Source organism: Aulonocara stuartgranti, assembly GCF_965226115.1.
Source record: "Aulonocara stuartgranti genome assembly, chromosome: 6".
Lineage (NCBI taxonomy): Eukaryota > Metazoa > Chordata > Actinopteri > Cichliformes > Cichlidae > Aulonocara > Aulonocara stuartgranti.
In genome coordinates this window covers 33,964,590-33,985,426 of record NC_138944.1, presented here as the reverse complement: position 1 = coordinate 33,985,426, position 20,837 = coordinate 33,964,590, and the positions used below count along the sequence as shown (strand labels likewise).

Genomic DNA, 20,837 nt, shown 5'->3' with positions numbered 1-20,837 from the left:
CTGGTGTCAAAAGTAGAGTTGGATGTCTCGAGACCGGTCTTGGTCTCGAGACCAGTCTCGAGACCACTTTTACAAGGTCTTGGTCTCGTCTTGGTCTCGACGGACTTTTGTCTTGGTCTCGGTCTTGGTCTCGACGGACATTTGTCTTGGTCTTGTCTTGGTCTCGACGGACTTTTGTCTTGGTCTCGGTCTTGGTCTCGCTGTTTCGGTCCTGCGTTCTCAAATCGACATAGTGTTCGGGAGATTTGGAGTCAACCATCAGCGGAGCGGGGGGGGGTGGCTTACTGGGCTTAAGCCCGGGTCATTTTTTCAGAAGCATGGGGTCTTTTGGAGTGTAATTTTTTAGTTAGATGCCTGACTGACAACTGTATAAAACAAAAACAACACACGAAGCACAGAGCGCACCGTCGTAAATTCCCCCTAATTTTGGTATGATCCGAGCTCAGGCACTAGGCGACTGAGCACAGCACCCATGTGAGCGAGGGGGGAGAAGCTGCTGCCTGCGAGTTTGCTGCAGACAGAGGAGAGCTTAAGTTTGACCAGGTACCAAAGCAAATCATTCGTACTGAACTAATAATGTAAATATGACGGTGTATCACAAAAGATTGATATCAAACTGATCACTTGGTTGCGTTACTTGCTCTTCGAGTGAATCAACAAATGGATAAATAAAAAGCCGAACAGCAATGCTGATTTTTTAGAGAGTCTTAGCTTACATTTCATATTTTCAGTTGTTGCCCTCCACGGCTAAACAAACTCTCTAAATCGGTTTCAATTGTGTACTGATGAACACAACAATGGACATAAGGAGCTTCTTTCAAAGAAAAAACTCAGGTAGATGTTATTTTATATATTATGCTTTGGATGTTGTTTAGTATATCCATGCAAAACAAGAGGAATTTCAATACACAGCAGTATATTCACAGTTGAAACCAGATGTTTACATACACTTTAGGGAGAAAACATAAACTTTTTTTTAGTGCTAAACATCAATTTAGAGTAAACTTTTGTTTTAGATAAATAAATGTTGAAATATCTTTTGAATTAGTTAAATGTCAGAATAAAAAGAGGGAGCTGTCTATTTTAATCACTTTCATCAAATTTAGGAGTACATATACACTAAGTTTATTGTTAATTAATAAGAAAACTCCAGACGATTCGATTCTGAGCTGAAGAAGCTTCTGATAGGTTCGTAGAGTCCATGTGAGTAAATTGGTGGCACACCTGTGGATGCATATAAGGCAAAACACAGAGCCTGTTTCTGTGACATGGGAACATCAAGAGATGTCAACCAAAACACCAGGAAAAGAACTGTGGAGCTCCATAAGTGTGGCTCAATTTTGAATACAATTTGGTGCCATTTGCAATTAAGAAATACAGATAGTTTCTCTCTTTACTCTTAAAGTTAACAAATATGTTTTTTATATTTATCAATCTAAAAAAATTAACATTTAGTCTGATTTGATGTTACAATTTAAAAGTGTTTGTGTTTTTATCTGAAGAGTGTGTAAATATCTGGTTTCCACTGTATATTTGATGATGTTGGTGTTTGGCTTGATTGTCAGCACAAAGAGGGAGAGAGAGGAGCAGAGAGGGAGAGAGAGAGAGAGAGAATGACGACAGAACAGAGATGAACAAGAGCAGGTGAGACACACATGTTAGTCAAATGGTTGTTTGCCAAAACTCATCAGAACATGTACCTAGTACCTAGTGTTTCTTTTTAGATACCATTTGTTACTTTTCAAATTCTATATTTATTAAGTTATGCAGGCTTGTTTGCACAACAAGGCTAAATAATTATATAAACTTTTCTCAATCTAAATATTGTACTTTGGTAGAATTAAAAAATTAAGCGTAGTGCAGGTCTATGATGATTTTTTAGTGCTACTATCATCTAGTTCTGATTCTGGTTCTGTCTTGGTTACTGTTGTAGTCCTGTTTTAATTCCGGATCAGTTCTGGGTCTGGTTGAATTGGGGTTTAGTCCCTGTGTCTTGATACAGGCCCGACTTTGTTCTGCCTTGCTGCTTAATTAAAAAACTAGTTTAAGGTGTCCTGCATATGTATATAGAATAGCATCTGGCTGCAGTTTAAAGACTTTTTTGTCTCGGTCTTGGTCTTGGTCTCGTCTCGACTCGGTCTCGGTCTCGTCTCAACTTGGTCTTGGTCTTGGTCTTGTCTTGGTCTCAATACCCTCTGGTCTTGGTCTTGTCTTGGTCTCGGATTAGGCGGTCTTGACTACAAGTCTAGTCAAAAGTGAATCCAAATAGCTTTTGTGAGTCAGGGTGTAGTGGTACGGAAAAGAAAGCATTGGATAGGTCTATTACAGAAAACCACTGTTTCTTTGGTGTTACTTGATTTAAAATGGTGTGTGGATTTGCCACCACAGGTGGGATTTGTTCTGTTACCTCGTTTATTGCTCTAAGATCATGAACTAGACGATATTTTTCTGTGTTTGCTTTTTTCACTGGGAAAATTGGAGTATTACAGGTTGCTTCAGTTGTTTTTACTAAAATGCCTGCTTTTTCCATATCTGCGATTACTGGCCTGATCCCTGTTTTAGCCTCTGTGCTTAAGGGATATTGTGGTTTAACTGGCCTGTAAGTTGTGGTAGTTTTTACTACAACTGGATCTGCTCCTCTTATTAAACCTACATCTGCTGATCCTGTGGACCACAGCTTTGTGGGTAGCTCTTTTAGTTCTGGAAATAACTCTAGTGAGAGTGCGTGTCAGTCCTCGCTTTCTACTGCATGCAGACTGGCGTTGTCTGTTATGTGAGTTGATGGGAGTGTGGTAAGGACCCATCCTAATGTGTACCTCATGCAACCTGTTCTATGTCCTTGCAGCCAACCCTCATTCGTATACTCAGTCTTTTCATATCTTTCCCTTTGCACTTTCTCTAGGATGTGACCTAAATCTTTCCATTCAGTGCTGTTTTTGTGGGCCACTGATACATGAGGGGTTGGCATTTTATTCACTTGCCTTACTGCCTCTGGCTGTATTACTGAGCAGACTGCATTTCCGCTTTTTGTAACATACAGATGCTGTAATGTTAGTTTCTGCGGGCCTAACTTGTGTATCTGTTTGTCATATGGTGGGTCAAAACCCGGGCTCAGTTTAAACCTCAGCGTGTTGTGATACTCAGTGTATGGCTGCTGTATTGATGAGGCTGGTAAGTACCTGCTAGCTAAATGGTGGAGTGGTGGAGGCAGATCCAAGGTCCAATAATAGTGGGGCTCACCGAGTCCCCTGCACACATTTATCTGACAGCCTGCTTGGCCTTGTTCCACATTAAACATTAGCTTAGCATACATGCCTTCTGGCCCTGGCAGGCTCAGGTTCAGTTGAGGCATTTTTAGATACCTTCTAGTTTTTCAAAGAATTCACACATCTTACATATTTCAAACTTTGAAGTTAGGGTTTTGCTTATATATATATATATATTTTAAACTTTGCATTACTCATAGCTCACAGCTCTAAAACTGGGCATTTGTAAATCATATGCCTAATCACTATGTGTCACTGTGATCCACAAGTATTGCCACAAATTTGTTTCCAAACCAACAAAATAAAATAATCAAACAAAACAAAAACATACATGAGTGAGGACACAAAAAGAAAAAGAAAAAAAATGCTGCCAGAAACAAAGCAGAAGTGTGAGGGAAAAACTGAGTGCACAGACAGCTGCATGTTGGCTTTTAATAGCATGCAGCCTCTGCTCTAAAAAAACAAAAAAACAAAAAATAAAAGAAAATGTGTAACATGCTCATCAACTTAGCAGTGTCCACATATTTAATTCAGCTCCAGGCCTACTTGTTGTTCCTAGAGTATTTAACAGTAGAATGGGAGGGAGAGCCTTCAGGTTTCAGGCCCCTCTTCTGTGGAACCAGCTTCCAGTTTGGATTCGGGAGACAGACACTATCTCTACTTTCAAGATTAGGCTTAAAACTTTCCTTTTTGCTAAAGCATATAATTAGGGCTGGACCAGGTGACCCTGAATCCTCCCTTAGTTATGCTGCAATAGACGTAGGCTGCCGGGGGATTCCCATGATGCATTGAGTTTTTCCTTTCCAGTCACCTTTCTCACTCACTATGTATTAATAGACCTCTCTGCATCGAATCATATCTGTTATTAACCTCTGTCTCTCTTCCACAGCATGTCTTTCATCCTGTTTTCCTTCTCTCACCCCAACCAGTCGCAGCAGATGGCCCCGCCCCTCCCTGAGCCTGGTTCTGCTGGAGGTTTCTTCCTGTTAAAAGGGAGTTTTTCCTTCCCACTGTCGCCAAAGTGCTTGCTCATAGGGAGTCATATGGTTATTGGGTTTTTCTCTGTATCTACTGTACAATGTAAAGCGCCTTGAGGTGACTGCTGTTGTGATTTGGTGCTAAATAAATAAAATTGAATCGAATTGAATTGAACCTATAACTTAGTGCGTCTTTTCTTTTTTTGCATTAACAGTAACAGTGGAACAAACGAGTTCTGTACGAGAGCTCTGCTGCTGACAAACACCATGTGCACTAGCTGCATGTTAGCTGCATGCTGTGTGCTTTTTGTGCCCATAACAACAACTGTGGTTTTCTTGTTGTCCCTGCTAGCATATGTTGGAGCTTAAACTAATAACGCTCAATCAGTCATTTCGTTTTATGTCCACAGCTGGACTTCAAATGGAACAGTCTCTGAAAAACGTTGCTGCCTCACATTGGTGAACCGTCGTCCTCTCAAAGTTCTCATAGTTTGGTTTCATTGGAGGCTAAGTCAGCCTCTGATTGTTGCTGTTTGGTTTTACTGAAAACACGAGGCTGAAGAGTAGCAAAAGATTGGGAACACGTTCCTACAGCTCACCGTCATTTTAACAAACTCCTTTAACAAATTTCCTGATGTATTTATTCTCCTCTGGATATCTTCAGACATCAGCTCCTCTTTCCTCTGTTCTGACATTCTTTTAGTGGTAAACTAGACATCTGTCCATTTTATGTAAATGACCTCTGAATAACTGCAGAATATTTCCTCTTTCTAAAAACGTCTTCTTACTTCTGCATAATGTGTCTGTATTTTAGTTCTTGGTATTCTTCCTCCCCTGATATCACCTTCTTCAATCTGCAAGTCAAACAGCACATGTTCTCAAGCTCGCTGTAAACAAAATGGTCCACTATTTTTCCTGCTGGCACACCTGTGACACCTGAGAGTCAACAGGAAACTTACAGGAATGTTTACATCATACAAAAACTGATAGACTCTGTAATACTGTAAATGATCAGTAACTTAGATTAACAATAAACATTAAGCAGTACATCTCAGTCTGTGTGTCTGTCCTGAAGTATTACAATCAGGTTTTGAGTCAGGTTGCATAAGATGAATTGTTATTCGTAAATACCAGTTTTTTTTTTTCTTCAGGTATGTGAAAAATAGGGCCATTTAAATTAAGGGTGTTAATATTTTTCTGGCTATAAGACACACTTAAAATCCTTAAATTTTCTCAAAAATCAACAGAACGCCTTATAATCCGGTGCGCCTTTTGTATGAATCCTGGTTGTGCTTACTGACCTCAAACTGATTTTATGTGGTACACGGTGCTCAAAAATCTGTCGAAAAATGTTTTAGTACGACTTTGGTAGCTACGAAGCTGCACTGCTTGATGGATCGTCGGAGCGTTACAGCTACGGTAGTCAGGAGCCTCGCGGACTCATAATAATCTGGGTCCAAAACTCCGACCCCCTTCAGGTCCCAAAGTCAAACGAACACTGAGGCATCAAAAGAGTTAAAAACTGTCATCTTTATTAAATGATCTGTGTTGCTGCTTAGGTGTAACAATTAAGTTTAACATTCAGGCATCCATGAAAACAGAATTTATGAAATTTAACGGAGTTAGAAGTTAGCAGGAAGTTAGCGTGCTAGTTTCTACCTAAACATGATATACTATGTTCTGACTGAGAGATTTCTGAAAAAAATAAAACGTACAGCTCTGCTATCACTTCCAACATAACCCATATGGAATATATATGTATAAATCTTATAAATTTTGTATCTGTCTTGTGTGAAACTTGTATGAAAACCATACAAGAATGAAAACAGATATAAGATCCCTTGAAAAATTATATAAATGAAACTGGTATGTTTTGGATACTTACTAAAACAATATATGAAAGTAATGAGAAAGTGGCCACTTTCATGAGTTAATCATATAAGCCTTATATGACTCACTATATAAAGTAGGCCAAATCTGATGCAAGCCTTTTATAAGTTTTTCCTATTTCTTTTCCATATGGGAAATGAAGACAGAAAACTAAACAGCAGTGACTTTTGTAGGGTTACTGAAGTTGGACTAGCTGGTATATAATGATGTGCTACGTGACCGCTAGCGACACAGCTTTGTTAGCATAGAAACACAGTGAAGCTGGAGGATGAATGCTAACTTTTTTCCACTCGATAAAAGTTAGCATGAGGGTTTCTGGTGGTCAGGGACAAATGCAATCGCATGGCAGGATGCTGTAAACAGATCAAACTTCAGTCAGGAGAATAACTGAGATAATCCATCCACAAAACGAGGTAAGTCATTAATATACTGCAACAACATGGGAATAGAGCAGCTGCGAGAGAATTCAGCATTAATTAATTAATTACAGTGTGATAATGGGGCCACATCCTGAGCATCAAATAAGTTTGTTTCTTATTTCGGTCCAATCCAATCTGTCTTTATTTATAAAGCACTTTAAAATACCCGACACAGGATGAAAGTGCTGTACAGTAAATAAGTTAAGAACAATGGAATAAAACAAAACAGTAAAAAATAAAACATAATACATAAAAATTAAAACAGCCCTATATTTAAAAACAAGATAAAACAGCATTGAATCAACTAAAACAACTGAAGTAAAACTAAAAACCAACATCTCACAAGGAGTGAAAGGCCAGGGTGAATAGATGGGTTTTGAGGAGTGATTTAAAAACAGGCAGAGAAGGGGCCTGTCTTATCTCTAAAGGCAGATCGTTCCACAGTTTCGGAGCTGCTACAGCAAAAGCACGATCTCCTCTAAGTTTACGCTCAGTCAGATGCATTTAGGAGCAGCTGATCAGCTGACCTGAGAGAGCGGGTGGGTGTATAAGGCTGCAGCAGCTCAGAGAGATAAGATGGGGCTAGGCCAGAGCTTCCCAAAGTGTGGGGCCCGCCCCCTAGGGGGGGGGCGCAGAGCCATTGCAGGGTGGGGGGAGGGGGGGCGGTATGAAAAGGGGAAAAAAACAAAATGCTTGGACACTGCTAGCACGGGGCGCCTACACAAACGCAAAGCAGGAGATGAAGCATCGCTGAATATGTTTCCAAACCAACTTTATTCCAAGCCAAAGACTAGAAAATATGGTGAAGCATATCTTCCCTTTGGTTTCACCTGCACAAGTGCTGAGGTAGGTCTCCCCTGCAGAATTGGTTTTCCCTTCGTCGGGAGCACGCGCTGGGCTGTTCAAATCACAGACAAACAGTATCCCACATTCTTGATTTTTAGTTCACTTGTTGTCAACAAACACTTGTTGTAATGACTAACTACTCCTGACATTTTGGAGATGTTAGCTCTTTATACAGTAAAGTTAGAGTGGGATACAAAAAATATCAGGCTGATCCTGCCACGATTTGTTCCCCCGGTTCAAATCACGGAATAACAGTATCCCACAGTTTAGGGCTGCTCAATTAATCAAATTTTAATCACGATTACGATCTGGGCTTTCAACGATCATTAAAAATGACTGAGCCGATTATTAGCCCCTCCCTCATGCTTTACTCTCGCGCTGCTCCGTGTGGCAAATCGAGCGCACCTCTCTGCATTTCGAACACGCGTCACAACAATTAAGAGGACCCGAGGGAAGCTCGGAAAGCTAAGCAGAAGTTATTTGGAGAGGAGAGTGACTGCCGTTGGTTGAAAAGAGAGGTAAAAAAAACCTTCAGTGGTGTGGAAACATTATGGGTTCGCGGAGTCAGCCGTGGATCAAGTAGACACAGTGTGTAAACTTTGCTACGGTGTAGTAGCTGCACCACAGAGCAACATTGCAAAGTTCACTAAACATAGATGTTTACATTTTTCATTTATTTCTTATATTGCAAATATCAGTATTTGCACACTATTTTATATTATTTTTTAAAGTCATTATTCAATACATTGTTATTGTTAACCCTTTAAAGCCGGTCAGAGCAGCACGCTCCGTTTTGTGTAACTATTTTTAAATCCCTGTAGAACCTGAACCATGTAAGCTAGCGCATTCACCATAGATGAATGTGGGCAAAGCAGAAGTGACATATATGTAGCCAGGTGGAAGGTCTTTATTATCGGACATGTCCCTGACTTTGACTTCATGTCCACTCTTACCTGTTTCTTATATGTGCTGTGTTCCTCCATCTTTCTCCCTCTCTGTCATCCCCTCTCAGTCTTTGTGCAGTCACCCAAAGGTTAATTATAAAAGTATATCAGAGTTTACAACCGAATAAAAGGCATAAACTGGTCCATATCAGTTTGCTGCTGCTGGCGAGGGTGTTGCTAGGATCTTGAAGCATACAGGGCTTACAACAGCCCTGAAGTCTTTTGAGTTTTCACTCAATAACAGCACCTTTTAAAGTTATTTGTTTTTATTTATTTAAACATATAGTAAAATTAATATAAAGTGGTAAATGTTATGCACTACCTAAAGTGTGAAGTCACAGAATGATACTATTTAGTGCAGTTTTTAATCATTACCAGTCTTCATCTTAGAGCTTGTGCTCTTATTGTGCCATAATGTCTCCTTTTAAACTGTGTGGATGTTCACCTCTTCTTCATCCTTCCTGTTCCTTTCACCAAACTGCTCACTCTTGTTCTCCTCTGATCTCACTTCCTGTTCTGGTTATAAGAAGAATGCAGTCAGCATGTGTCAAAGACACTCCCTCCAAATATATGATTTTTGATATGATGATTAGATATTTAACATTTTATTTATCAACTATTTTATGCACTAAATCAATCAATTATTAAACAAATATCATATTGTAGAAAAGCAAATAATAATGCACTAAGCAGTTTCATGCCACAAGAGCTAAATGGTCACTTCACTGTATTTATTTCCCACAAACTACTATACCTAGGATCTTCAGGTTTCCACTATATTTCATTAATCTGCAGCGACTGTAGAACATAAAGTATATTGACCTCTATTGTTTTCTTTATGACTTGGCCTGAATACACACACATACACATCTTTGAATAGCACAACAAATGAGGTAATTTTCCATGTGTTTTAATAGGTTTAAGTGATTTATGGGTTTTATGTATGTGTGTGTATTTTGGTCTTCAGTGTAAATTTATACAAACTGTAATTATTTCAGATGAAAGATCCGTTATTTAATGTTGCTTAATGTTGACTCTATGGAGAATAAAGCCTTACATGAGTGTTGCTATTTTTAATTGCGGAGTGGAAGACCTACTGTACTTGTTGTTTAGTCTGTGATCTGAATGATGAATTTAACCAAACTGAAAGCAAAGGTTACAGCTGGGATATTCCACACATTTGAAAGACTCATTGTGTAACTCAGATGTTTATGAGCTTTGATCACTCCAGCATAATAATTATCATGTAACTGCAAGAAGACTTAATGAAACTGAAACAATGCACCCTAACACAGGCATTTGAACTGTAGGCTAATGAGTACATGAAGTGTACCTCTACAGCTGAAAAGAGTTAGCCTCTATAATTTCTGGATCTACTGATTTGTTTCTGATGTATCTCTTCTTTTATTTAGCCTGTATTTGTATAGCGCTTTACTAGTCCCTAAGGTCCCCAAAGCGCTTTACACAACCAGTCATCCACCCATTCACACACTGGTGATGGCAAGCTACATTGTAGCCACAGCCACCCAGGGGCGCACTGACAGAGGCGAGGCTGCCGGACACTGGCGCCACCAGTAGGCAACGGGGGAAGTGTCTTGCCCAAGGACACAACGACCGAGACTGTACAAGCCGGGGCTCGAACCAGCAACTTTCCAGTTACAAGGCAAACTCCCAACTCTTGAGCCACGATCGCCCCATTATGTACAGAAAGATGATGAAATCCTCTTTATTTGAGAAAGTGTCCTTAAACTATTTTTCCTCCTTCTTACTGAGTTTCCGAGCTACCTCTTTGTTAAGTGAATAAACTATTTGAACAAGAAAGATATCATGGCATTTATGATGATACTCTCTGTGTGTGTGTGTGTGTGTGTGTGTGTGTGTGTGTGTGTGTGTGTGTGTGTGTGCGTGCGTGCGTGCGTGTGTGTGTGTGTGTGTGTACACGCTCGGCAGAGGGGAGGTCAAGACAGGAGCTCGCTGAGTTGACCTGGTACATCAAGTTTGGATTTCCCCAGTTGTTGGTAAACAAAAAAGATTTAAACTCAAAAGATTTTGAGTTGATGCACACTGGAAAAAAAAAAATTCTCTTCATCACAATCATTTGTTTAAAAATATGGCTATTTTACTGATCTATGGTTATTATTAAAGAGGAAGGAAAGAAGAAGAGGAAGCCTGAGCCCAGGTTCTGTCCATTTTCATAACAAGTGACAGCACAGACATCTGAGCTTTTTCGTCATAAAGATTGTGATGTGAAGCATCAGCAGGTAAAGTGTCGTTAAAGTGTCACTTCAATAATGCTGCTGGCAGAAAGAAGTGTTGACACATACTAGCTTTGAATAAAAGGCTTAAAACACAAACAGTCTAATCCTGGGTGTTGCTTTTAAGCTTAAAGAATATAATAAGTTCTAAGACAATTCAGTTTACTTCTTACTGTCCATGTTGTGTTGTGGTATTTACTTTATCATGAATGTACGCTACTTTGTTCTAGCGACTGTAAAAAATAATTGTATTCATGAAATAAACTAGACTTTCACAGTCTGCATCTTCCACAGTTTTTATGCTTTTGTTCACTCCAAGTTTGACACAAACCCACAGACAACCAGAGTTAACTATGTGAAGCAATCACAGACACTGTAATGGCTGATTTTTCTAATAAACACAATCAGGTTAACATTAAGGTTTAACATTGAAGGAGATTTGTTCCATAGTCACAGTTATACTTGTATTTCCTTTACTTACATCCAACACTACTATGTTCTGTTTCAGTCCAGGTGCTGGCAGTTTATCCTTTGTTGTTTGGACAAATAAGCTTAAAGCTAAACCTTCATGTTTTTGATGGGAAAGTTTGTTAAACCATTGCTCAACTTATGTCTGCACAGAGCAGATAATTATGATGTACTTGTAAAAAGACTTGATAAGCAGGTCACAGCTGAATCAAGGGGTAATAAAAGTAAGACCACGCGGTCTCAGCACGACTACACATGCAGTGGGTTATCGCACACATTTGAAAGACTCATTGTGTAACTCAGGATGTGACCCCTTATAAAGGAGACAGAGAAGTTCTGTTGTTCAGTCAAGTAAAACCTGGTGAAAGCGCAATTCTAAGACTCTGGTCGTTGCTTAAGTGTATAGATAAAAAATCTTTTTTTCATGCATTATTTTCTTACTATATTAGTATAATCACCAAATCGATTATTTCGTATTTATCTCCTGAAACGATCTACATTAACTTTTCTATCCCTAGAAATGTGTTTCCAGAGTCCCAGGTTTAGTGACTTCCTGTCCACCATCACATTAGCTGAGTAGTTGTCAAATTTGAGGGGAGCAGAGAAGATCAGACACCAGTCAGCAGGTCAGAGGCCATCTCTCATTTTACAAATCAATCGCTTGATTTATAAATGGAACAAACACCCCATCAGACCAGGTAATGACCCATTATGAGACAACAGCCGTCTGAGAGGAGATGTTCTGTATCACAAAACATGGGAAACAAACAAACTCTAGGCATTCTGAAATAAATAAAGCTCAACAAAAAAACAAAACCATATCAGATCCTGATGTAATTCATTTTGTTGTTGTCTTTATTAGTCATTTAAAAAGGTCTAGAAAAAGTGTCCAGGAAGAGATTCTACTATTTATGCAGCACTGCCCCCGTGTGGCCACAAAGACACACAACAGCTTCATTTCTCAGCCTGTTGCCTTCTTTTCCCTTCATGATGTAAACAGTGAATGAACTGAAAGAAGTCAACCCATAAACTGTTAAACTGACACAACAGTCATGATGATTATGTAACAAGTTGTAGTTGACTTTCTGGTGGTGGTTTTGGTATACAATTTAAAAGCCATTTTCTTTTATAAATACACCATACACTTTGTTCTTGACCATTTCTTTTCCTCATATCCTTAATGGACAGTGGAGGAACACTACATCTAGCTTCTGTTTAACATTTATCCAGGCGCCCCCACACTGTACCTCTACAGAAACCAAGGGAGAGAGACAGACACACAAAGATTTCCACTTGAATCTTGATCTCAAAATAGAAAAAGTTTTATCACAAAATAATTACAAGAGCTCAGCCAGGTGAGATATAGCAGAACCATCAATTCAGAGTCTGACAGTAAGGGTGAAGACGAGCCTGACTGTTGGTCTGCTCCAAAACAAGCCCATAAGCAAGCTTTGAAATAATATGTTACAAAATTGTGAAACTGCGACATGAAATTTGATTTGAAAATGAAATTCATCCTGATCAGGAGCTGTTATGATCTAAATGGTGTTCTAGATCCAGTAAGCATTCATTCAACTTGTCTGCAGCAAAATTAAAAATAAGTTACCACAAGTTGTTTTTTAATTTGGTAAATTATTGATAAAATGTTAAAAGTACTGGTTGTGTTTGACCTCATCACCAGGATGAGTTGGAAATACTTCAAATTCCCTCAGGTGGCCTTTTGCTGGTTGGATTGCCACTACAGTCTGTAAACTGTAGAGGTAATTTTGTGAGCTCATTGGATGAGCAGTTTCTGAAATACTCAGACCAGCCCATCTGGCACCAACAACCACGCAATCTCTTTCCCCCATTCTGATACTTGCTTTGACCTTCAGCAGGTCATCATGAACATGTCTGTATGCTTAAATACTTTAATTTGCTGACGTCTGATTGGTTCACTAGACATTTGTGTTTAACGAGCAGGTGAACAGGTGTACCTGGCAAAGTGTGTGTAACCCTCAGTGTTACTGACATGTTCCACACTGATGCACAACAATACTCTGTGCCCCACACTGTTTTATTAAGTATGTCTAATCACTGTAGACATTACATGTACCTTCTTGAAGGAGAGGTCAAAGGTCAGTTACGTTTATAGGTTCCTGCTATATGTTGTGACATATACACAGCACAGTTGTAGGAATGATAGTTTCTAGATTAAGTTGATAAAGTTGACCTTGAAGACCACAAGTTTGAATGGATTGTTAACATGACCCCACTCTACAGCACTGCAACATTTTAACATGAGTTATTTAAGACTTTCCAGGTATCCTGGTTACAGAAAAAGATTGATGAGCAGAAAAAAAGAAACAAACTTTAATTGTTTCTGATTAGAAGCTGTACAATCCGGACTGACTTTAACAAATGTGCTATAGGCTCAGCTGGAAAATAGTGAGCTTTACAAGACTGATTTTGTTCCAAAGGCTTTCACAGACCTCAACCAATCCTAAGGCTAATTAGCACGGCTAGAATTTTAAAAACATTTGTTAAATGTTGTCATTGCTAACATATACCTGTTTTAGAGCATGCTGAGTAGCGAGAATGCAAAGTTATTGTTACCTCTAAAAAAAATGTGAAGATGTGATATTAGCATGTACGGAGCCCCTCTGATGACATGGTCCAAAAAATAAATAAATTGTGGCCACAAAATACTACTTCGTGGCCACGAAATGGGTATAACGTGCGCACGAAATGCTTATTTGTGAGCACGAAACACTTGACCAATAACCGTGATCCTTCCCAGGCCCTTGCAGTTGGTTGACAATAGAATCTATCCCAACGTCCGGGTCGTACTTACGTCTGCAATGCAACTGGGCTCTTAATATCCTGTTTAAATGTCTCTCCATAATAATGGTTCCTTTCAGTGCCAGGCTTTTCAAAATGCATGTGTAGCTCATTCCCAGCCTAAAATTGTCAGGGATCTGGGTCTGAGGGACCTAGACCTATTATTGTGTATTGTTTACTCCACTGTAAATAAACGCATTTTGGGTCCTCCTTCCCCACACACCCAAGGTCTGCCACGCAGACCATGACAAAAATAAAACTCAATCATACTGTCTCTGGCCATGTTGTACAGGTTTAGCCTACTCTTATGCTTATGTCTCTACACAGCTGTCCAATGTATCAATATGATGTGCGCACGTCATCTATTTGTTGCCACAAATGCGTAATTCGTTGCCACGTTATACCCAATTCGTGCCCACAAATGAGCATTTCGTGCGCACGTTATTTCGTGCCCTCGAAATAGTATTTTGTGGCCACAAATAAGTATTTCGTGGGCACTTATACTATTTCGAGGGCAGGAAGTAGTATTTTGTCGCCACAATCTATTAATTTTTTGGAGGATGTCATCAGAGGGGCTCCGTAAGCATGAGCTATATAGTATCTCCAAGAGAAAAGCGATCAGCTGATCATTGATCAGTTTCATGATTTAAGTAGCAACAGGAGAGAGAGGGAGAGAGAATGGGAGAAGAAGAGGCAGCTGGCCACGTAAAGACACAGAAGAACTCCAGCTTTGTGTATTTGTTTTTCATTCAAGCTGAAGTCCGGGACAAATCGGGTTCCTTTTCAATACGAGACGCGGCCGGTCCGCGGGTCTCTCCTCCTCCTTCCTCCCCTTTCCCTCATCCACCTGCTGTACTCAAAATTTGTACTCAAGTACAAGTACTGTTACACTGGTTAAATTGTACTCAATTACAAGTAAAAGTACTGGTGTTAAAAAAATACTTGAGTAAAAGTACAAAGTACTCTTCTCAAAAACTACTCAGAGTATTAATTACTTTTTAACAGACTGATGTTTTATTCTGTCGTCAATAGCAGGCATTCAACTCGATTCACCAGTATAAATATTTATGTTCAAAGCACATTTCTCAGATGAACAAGGTATAGAAAGGTAACTTGTTTTGTAAATAAATGTAGATATAAAAGAAGGAATTTTGTTTGTTAAAACAATGACAAATATGTTTCTGAACATGCGTAGAACCGTTTAAACTTTTCCCCATACACTGAACAACAGGCAGGTGAGTGTCTTAAACTCTTAGCATTTCTGTCACACTTGAACCTTTTGTTCAGTTTCAGCAAGAGCTGGTTTTCTAAATTAACAGAGGCAATCCAACTTGGTTTGGCTGTGAAGAGTAGACCAGCACAGCTAAAAAGTCGTTCACACACAGCAGAAGCAGGCAGAGCTGTGTTCAGTTTAAGAAAGAGGTTTTTGATACCTGAGAAGGAGTGCAGCAGCTCCATGGTGTCTGTGGCACAAGCAAGGTAACCATCAAGCTCAACTGCACTTTGCAGCCTTCTGGAGATTGGTCTGGAGAAGAATTCATCTTCATCAGATGACTCTCTTTGCTGATCCTCACTCTCATGCTCTGTCGTTTCAAGATGTTGTTTGATGTATGTCAAGGCTGTAATTGCAAGTAGATAACACAATTTTGTTATTTACATTTCAGTGATTATTCCTGAACACAAATTTAAAAACGGCAAATTCTCAAAAAGGATTGTTTAGTATTCAGGACAGACCATCAATAGCTTACAATGTATTAGGTGAAATACTCACTTAAGCATGTGTTCAAATGTAAAAATACACAAAAATGGGATCACATGAATCCTTACCAGCCTCTGTTACATCTGCTCTGTCAGTCCAGGAAGTCTTGAACTTGGGTAAGAGGACTGCAGCTGCAGCCAACTCTGGATCCTCCATCATCGCTCCAAAACGCTTTTGAAGGCCATTTTGCAGGGCTCTGATAAGATAAGATAAGATAAGATAAGATAAGATAAGATAAGATAAGATAAGATAAGATAAGATAAGATAAGATAAGATAAGATAAGATAAGATAAGATAACCTTTATTAGTCCCACATGTGGGAAATTTGTTTTGTCACAGCAGGAAGTGGACAGTGCAAAAGTTATGACGCAAAAATTAGAATACAATAAGAATAAATACAGTACACAGCTGTACAGAATAGAATAAAATAATATACTATATACAGTAGAATAAAATAGAATAAAAATATACAATAAGATAAAAATAGAATACGAATGCTATATACAACTGAGTAAAATACAACGATGCCAGAAAAGATTATTGCACTTAGTGTTATTGCACATGTGTGGATGTGTGTGTTTGTTCAGTTAAAGTCTTTGTTGTGGAGTCTGACAGCAGTGGGGAGGAAAGACCTGCGAAATCTCTCCGTCCCACACCGTGGGTGCCGCAGTCTCCCACTGAAGGAGCTGCTCAGTGCTGTCACAGTCTGCTGCATGGGGTGGGAGACGTTGTCCAACAGGGATGACAGCTTAGCCGCCATTCTCCTGTCACTCACCACCTCCACTGGGTCCAGAGGGCATCCTAGAACAGAGCTGGCCCTTCGGATCACCCTGATGAGTGGCACACATGTCTTGCTTGATGTCTCCAGCCTGCTAAGTTTGGACAGTAGTTGTTGGATTACTGGCAGGAGCCATCCCATAAAGGAAGTGGACTCAGACTGAAGAATGTTTGAAGCTTTCACCAGTGGCTTCATGGTGGTACAGTACTCCCTAAGGAATGCAACTTCTGCAGGACTCAACCTGTAAGACACAACAACAAAACCCACCATGACTATAATAGGGATCTTCTGATTTAATATTAAGAGTCTGCTCACGTTTTTAACCATCCATTAAGGAAAATTCACAAAATTTGCAACCATATTGGTAGGTGTCCAATTTTACTCACATTTTCACCTTGAACTCCTCACAAATGCTCCTGATGGCATTTTCCCCCTTCTCATCAATGATGCGTATTATCCTTTCAATGGCAAGGTAGGTTGAATTCCATTGTGTTGCATTGGGACGAATGATCTGTAGTTCACACTTGTCCTCTACCACTTCATTAGCCAAATGAGTTTTGTTCCAAATGGCCTGGCATTTTGCAAAGGTTGCACGGGAGAGCCTCTTGTAGGTTTCATTCATGCTCTCTGCTAGGGCAGCATCAGATGTTGCCACAAGGTTTAGCAGGTGACATGCACATCGCTGATGAGGCGGGAGTTGATACTCCAAACCAGAGTCTTCATCAAGAATTGCACTTGCCTCATGGTAGTCAATATGGTCAGTCAGGTCAATAGTTTCTGGGTCTGCTTCATCTTCAGCTTCATCTGCATCATTTTGTGCCCCAAACATGTGGAAGGCCTTGACAAAGTTGGATCCACTATCAGTTGTGGTTCTTACAACTTTGCCTCTAATCTTGTATTGGCAATGGATATCATCAAGCGCACCAGCAAGCATGTCAAATGTGTGAGACCCTCTCAATCTTTTGCATGCTGGTGCTGCAGATCTTCTTTCCAGGGACTCTTCCTCCAATGGCATGTGACTCCAAGGTAATTTTTCTGATGAGCTGACCAACAATCAGTAGTGGTAGCAACCAATTTGACTTTATCCAATGCTGCAACCAAAGTCATCTTCATGTGATCAGCAGCTTCACAGATTCTGGCACGGACAGTGGGTCTGGAGATGACTTTGGCTTGAGGTTGTAATGTGGTAACCAATTCTTTGAAAGATGGCTGTTCTAGCACTGCAAATGGCTGTAGACCCTCACATGTGAAATTGATGACAAGCATGTCAACAGTTGCTTGTGGAACATGTTTGTTTGCAGCTCTCAACATCAGGTCTGGTAACTTGGCTTGTGTATTTGCTGAGAGCTTGTTTGGTGTGGCTGTGGTCTTTCGCTGACGAGATGTTGATGCCACAGTGATATTGTACTGCTCAATCTTCGATGGATGTTTCCTCTGTAGAGATAAATATTATCATACGTCAGGTTCATACATTACTTCATAACATCACTGTGATTAACACTACAGGAAAACACATTTTTAAAACATCATTCAACTAGACATGAGCTAATCTTTGATTGTTTAGCATAGTATAAAAGAGTGGTGAATTTGGTCAAATCTTGCAGATATATTGCTGTATTTATTTACAAATGTAAACCAATTTTGAACGATCATTGCAAAAAACATGAATTTCTGTATACATTCTAAGTTCTGTAATCTGTATACTATCTGTAAAAAGAGTATCGACCAATGTATCAGTATCTAAATTTTTAACTCCTTTTTATCAGTATCACCCTAAAGTTTTCAATATTAGTCGGGTTCTAAAAATACTAAGAGAGCAAAATATGTGTATATAGCAAATGTAATTTAAGAAAAGGGATCACATACACAAAAATGCTGCCCATACAGCTAACAAATAAAAACAATCCACATTATGTTCTTTAAAAAAAAAAAATCATATTGGGAAACATATAACCCTACTGATTAAGAGCCACGTCACTATGATAGACCTATATCAGGCCAATGATCCTGATCAACTGATCCATCGGGCTCTGATACATGTCAGCTGAGAGCTGGAAGATTAATTTGAGATGCAGCTCAGCACTGTGTTCAAATTTTGTTTTTTATATAGGCCAGCTGATTGTAGGCCTGTGAGTTTTAAATGACTACAAATTTAATTTATTGTAATGACGGTGGTTATCCAAATAATAAGCTAAAACATTCCTACGAATTTAGCTCAATTATGCACACACACGCACATTAGCTAGCTCCGTCTTATTTTAATATCAGGCTAACCAATGGCGGTGACAATATCTTAGCCAAACTAATAACCTTAACACACATGAAAAATAAGAAGGCAATATTGTACACGTATAGTTGTAAAACCTCTTACCTCAATGTGTTTTTTTAAGATTAGACGCTGAAGTCTTGTAAGCTGAAATGACTGTAGAGGTCAAACAAAGTTTGCACTGCATCTGGACGCTGTCTCCTTTTCTCCCTCTGCACATGAAAAATTCCTCCAGGTATGGCCACGGGCACGCGTCCTCCGTCTTTTCTACGTCGTTTTCATGGTTGACAGTGTTGTCCTCTGTCTCCATTTTGGCTTCTTTGTCTCCAAATCTTCCGTCTATAAAGTAGTTTGTACTCCACCATGTAGCACCTCCAGACACCTGTGCCTGCTGCTGCAGCAGAGTTTATCTTTGCTTACGTCTTAAATTGGCCGGTCGGGATTGCACGGCCTTATTGGCTGCAAAAATGCAGACGAAAGGTTTGAATATTAATTCAAATTGTGGGCGTACTCAGTAGTACTCAGTAGATTACATGGTGTAAGTTGTACTCAAGTATGAGTAAAATTACACACTTGAAAAATTACTCATAAAAGTACAAGTACCCAAAAAAATCTACTTAATTACAGTAACGTGAGTATTTGTAATTCATTACTTCCACCCTGACAGTAAATGACCATAAATTAACTGTAATTACACTGTGGTGAGCTCCATTCCTATACTTCTATCACGTGCACCTGTACACGTTGACAACCGTAACCATGGCCGCCGAGGGTATATAAATGCTGCACAAGGTTCCAAACGTCCGTTTACACTTGCTCGTGGACTTGTTTCGACCTGCTCCAACCTCAGCCTGTGGAAAGCTAAGTTTTGCAAACCATTTTACTAAAAGCGGATATAACTTGAACGCATAACAAGTACTTCATCTGTGGATCGTTTGTACTTGTTTTTGTTTTTCAAGTTTGAAGATGGCTCGCCGTGGACCCGGACTCCCCGACTGTCACCTGGACTTCGCTGCAGGTACGTTTGAAAATTTCTTTAAATGTAAATTACTGTAATAATTTAACAAGTTCCAGTGTGAATATCAAGTTTTAACGTGATCAAATATGTGTATTCAAGATTGTTTCCCGTAAATTGTTTGTATGTTTTAAATTTTCCGGGAGAGGTGTAGAAATTATTAACGACTGGTGTATGAATATGAAAAAAAGGTGTTACTTTGATTTGAAGGCTTCAAATTTGACACTTTTCTTTAAAATGAAATGGTTAAAAATAGCTTAATGGACTAAAATTTGTAAAATGCCCAAAAATCAGTTTCTGTGGTAACGGCATCTTCAAGATGTCATGGCCTCAGAACACGCAGGCGTAAACACACAGATCCAGGTCCCCTCCTGACATCCTTTTCTTCTCCGGATCAAAGACTTTATTGACATAAACTATATTTTTTCTCTGCTGCAAAACACAAAGATAAAAAAATACAAATAAAATAATATCAAAAGAATATGAAAACAGTAGTAATAATGGCATTAAGACCTATCTTCTGTTACGGTAATGCTTTTAACCTTATTAGATAGCAGAGAGAGATATTGTACACAGGGATATTTACACAGGGATAGCATGTTTACCACAGATTAGATGTATCTGTCCTTATGGCAGATACAGTCCTTGTGCACATTTCTAAAAATGTGGATTCTGAGTTAAGAGTTTCTGTTTGTTTGTTTGTTTGTTTGCTTGTTTGTTTGTTTGTTTTTCACTTGACCATCATTTTCAGACATACCTGCAGAGCTTTGTGTGTGCAATTCTTGCCAACTCTTGCCAAGAAGGTTGTGTTTTTATTTAAAAAAAAAAAAAAAAAAAAAAAAAAAAAAATATATATATATATATATATATATATATATATATATATATATATATATATATATATATATATATATATTTAGGACATGCAATTGGTACATGTGGTCTAAATGTTACATTATGGTTTGCATCCACATATTTAACCTATGAGCTTTTTTCAAAATGTGTGACATCGTGAATTGTAAATAAAACAGGAGAATGAGCTGCATGGTTAGTTATAAATGTACTGTAGTATATTTATATAATAAGTTACTCATGTCCGGCTATTTACAAATCAATACCTATTATCCATTACCT

The 20,837-nt window shown here is 39.1% G+C and overlaps 1 protein-coding gene across 2 annotated transcripts; it reads right to left on the bottom strand.

Annotated features, from left to right (window-relative positions):
• Positions 1–8,766: 8,766 nt before the first annotated feature.
• Positions 8,767–19,346, bottom strand: LOC309707754 (uncharacterized protein; the record flags this gene model as incomplete). Of its 2 annotated transcripts, none has more annotated exons than XM_082535261.1 (6): positions 18,794–19,346; positions 16,809–17,856; positions 16,277–16,663; positions 15,713–15,840; positions 15,319–15,504; positions 8,767–8,858 (listed from the first exon to the last, which is right to left on the bottom strand). In XM_082535261.1, exons 2-6 carry the CDS (start codon positions 17,435–17,437, stop codon positions 8,767–8,769), a joined length of 1,422 nt encoding a protein of 473 aa, XP_082391387.1. In that variant the 5' UTR covers positions 17,438–17,856; positions 18,794–19,346. The 2 variants fall into 2 exon arrangements, with proteins under 2 accessions (XP_082391387.1, XP_082391388.1); XM_082535262.1 differs by having other exon boundaries at positions 8,790–8,853.
• Positions 19,347–20,837: the final 1,491 nt, after the last annotated feature.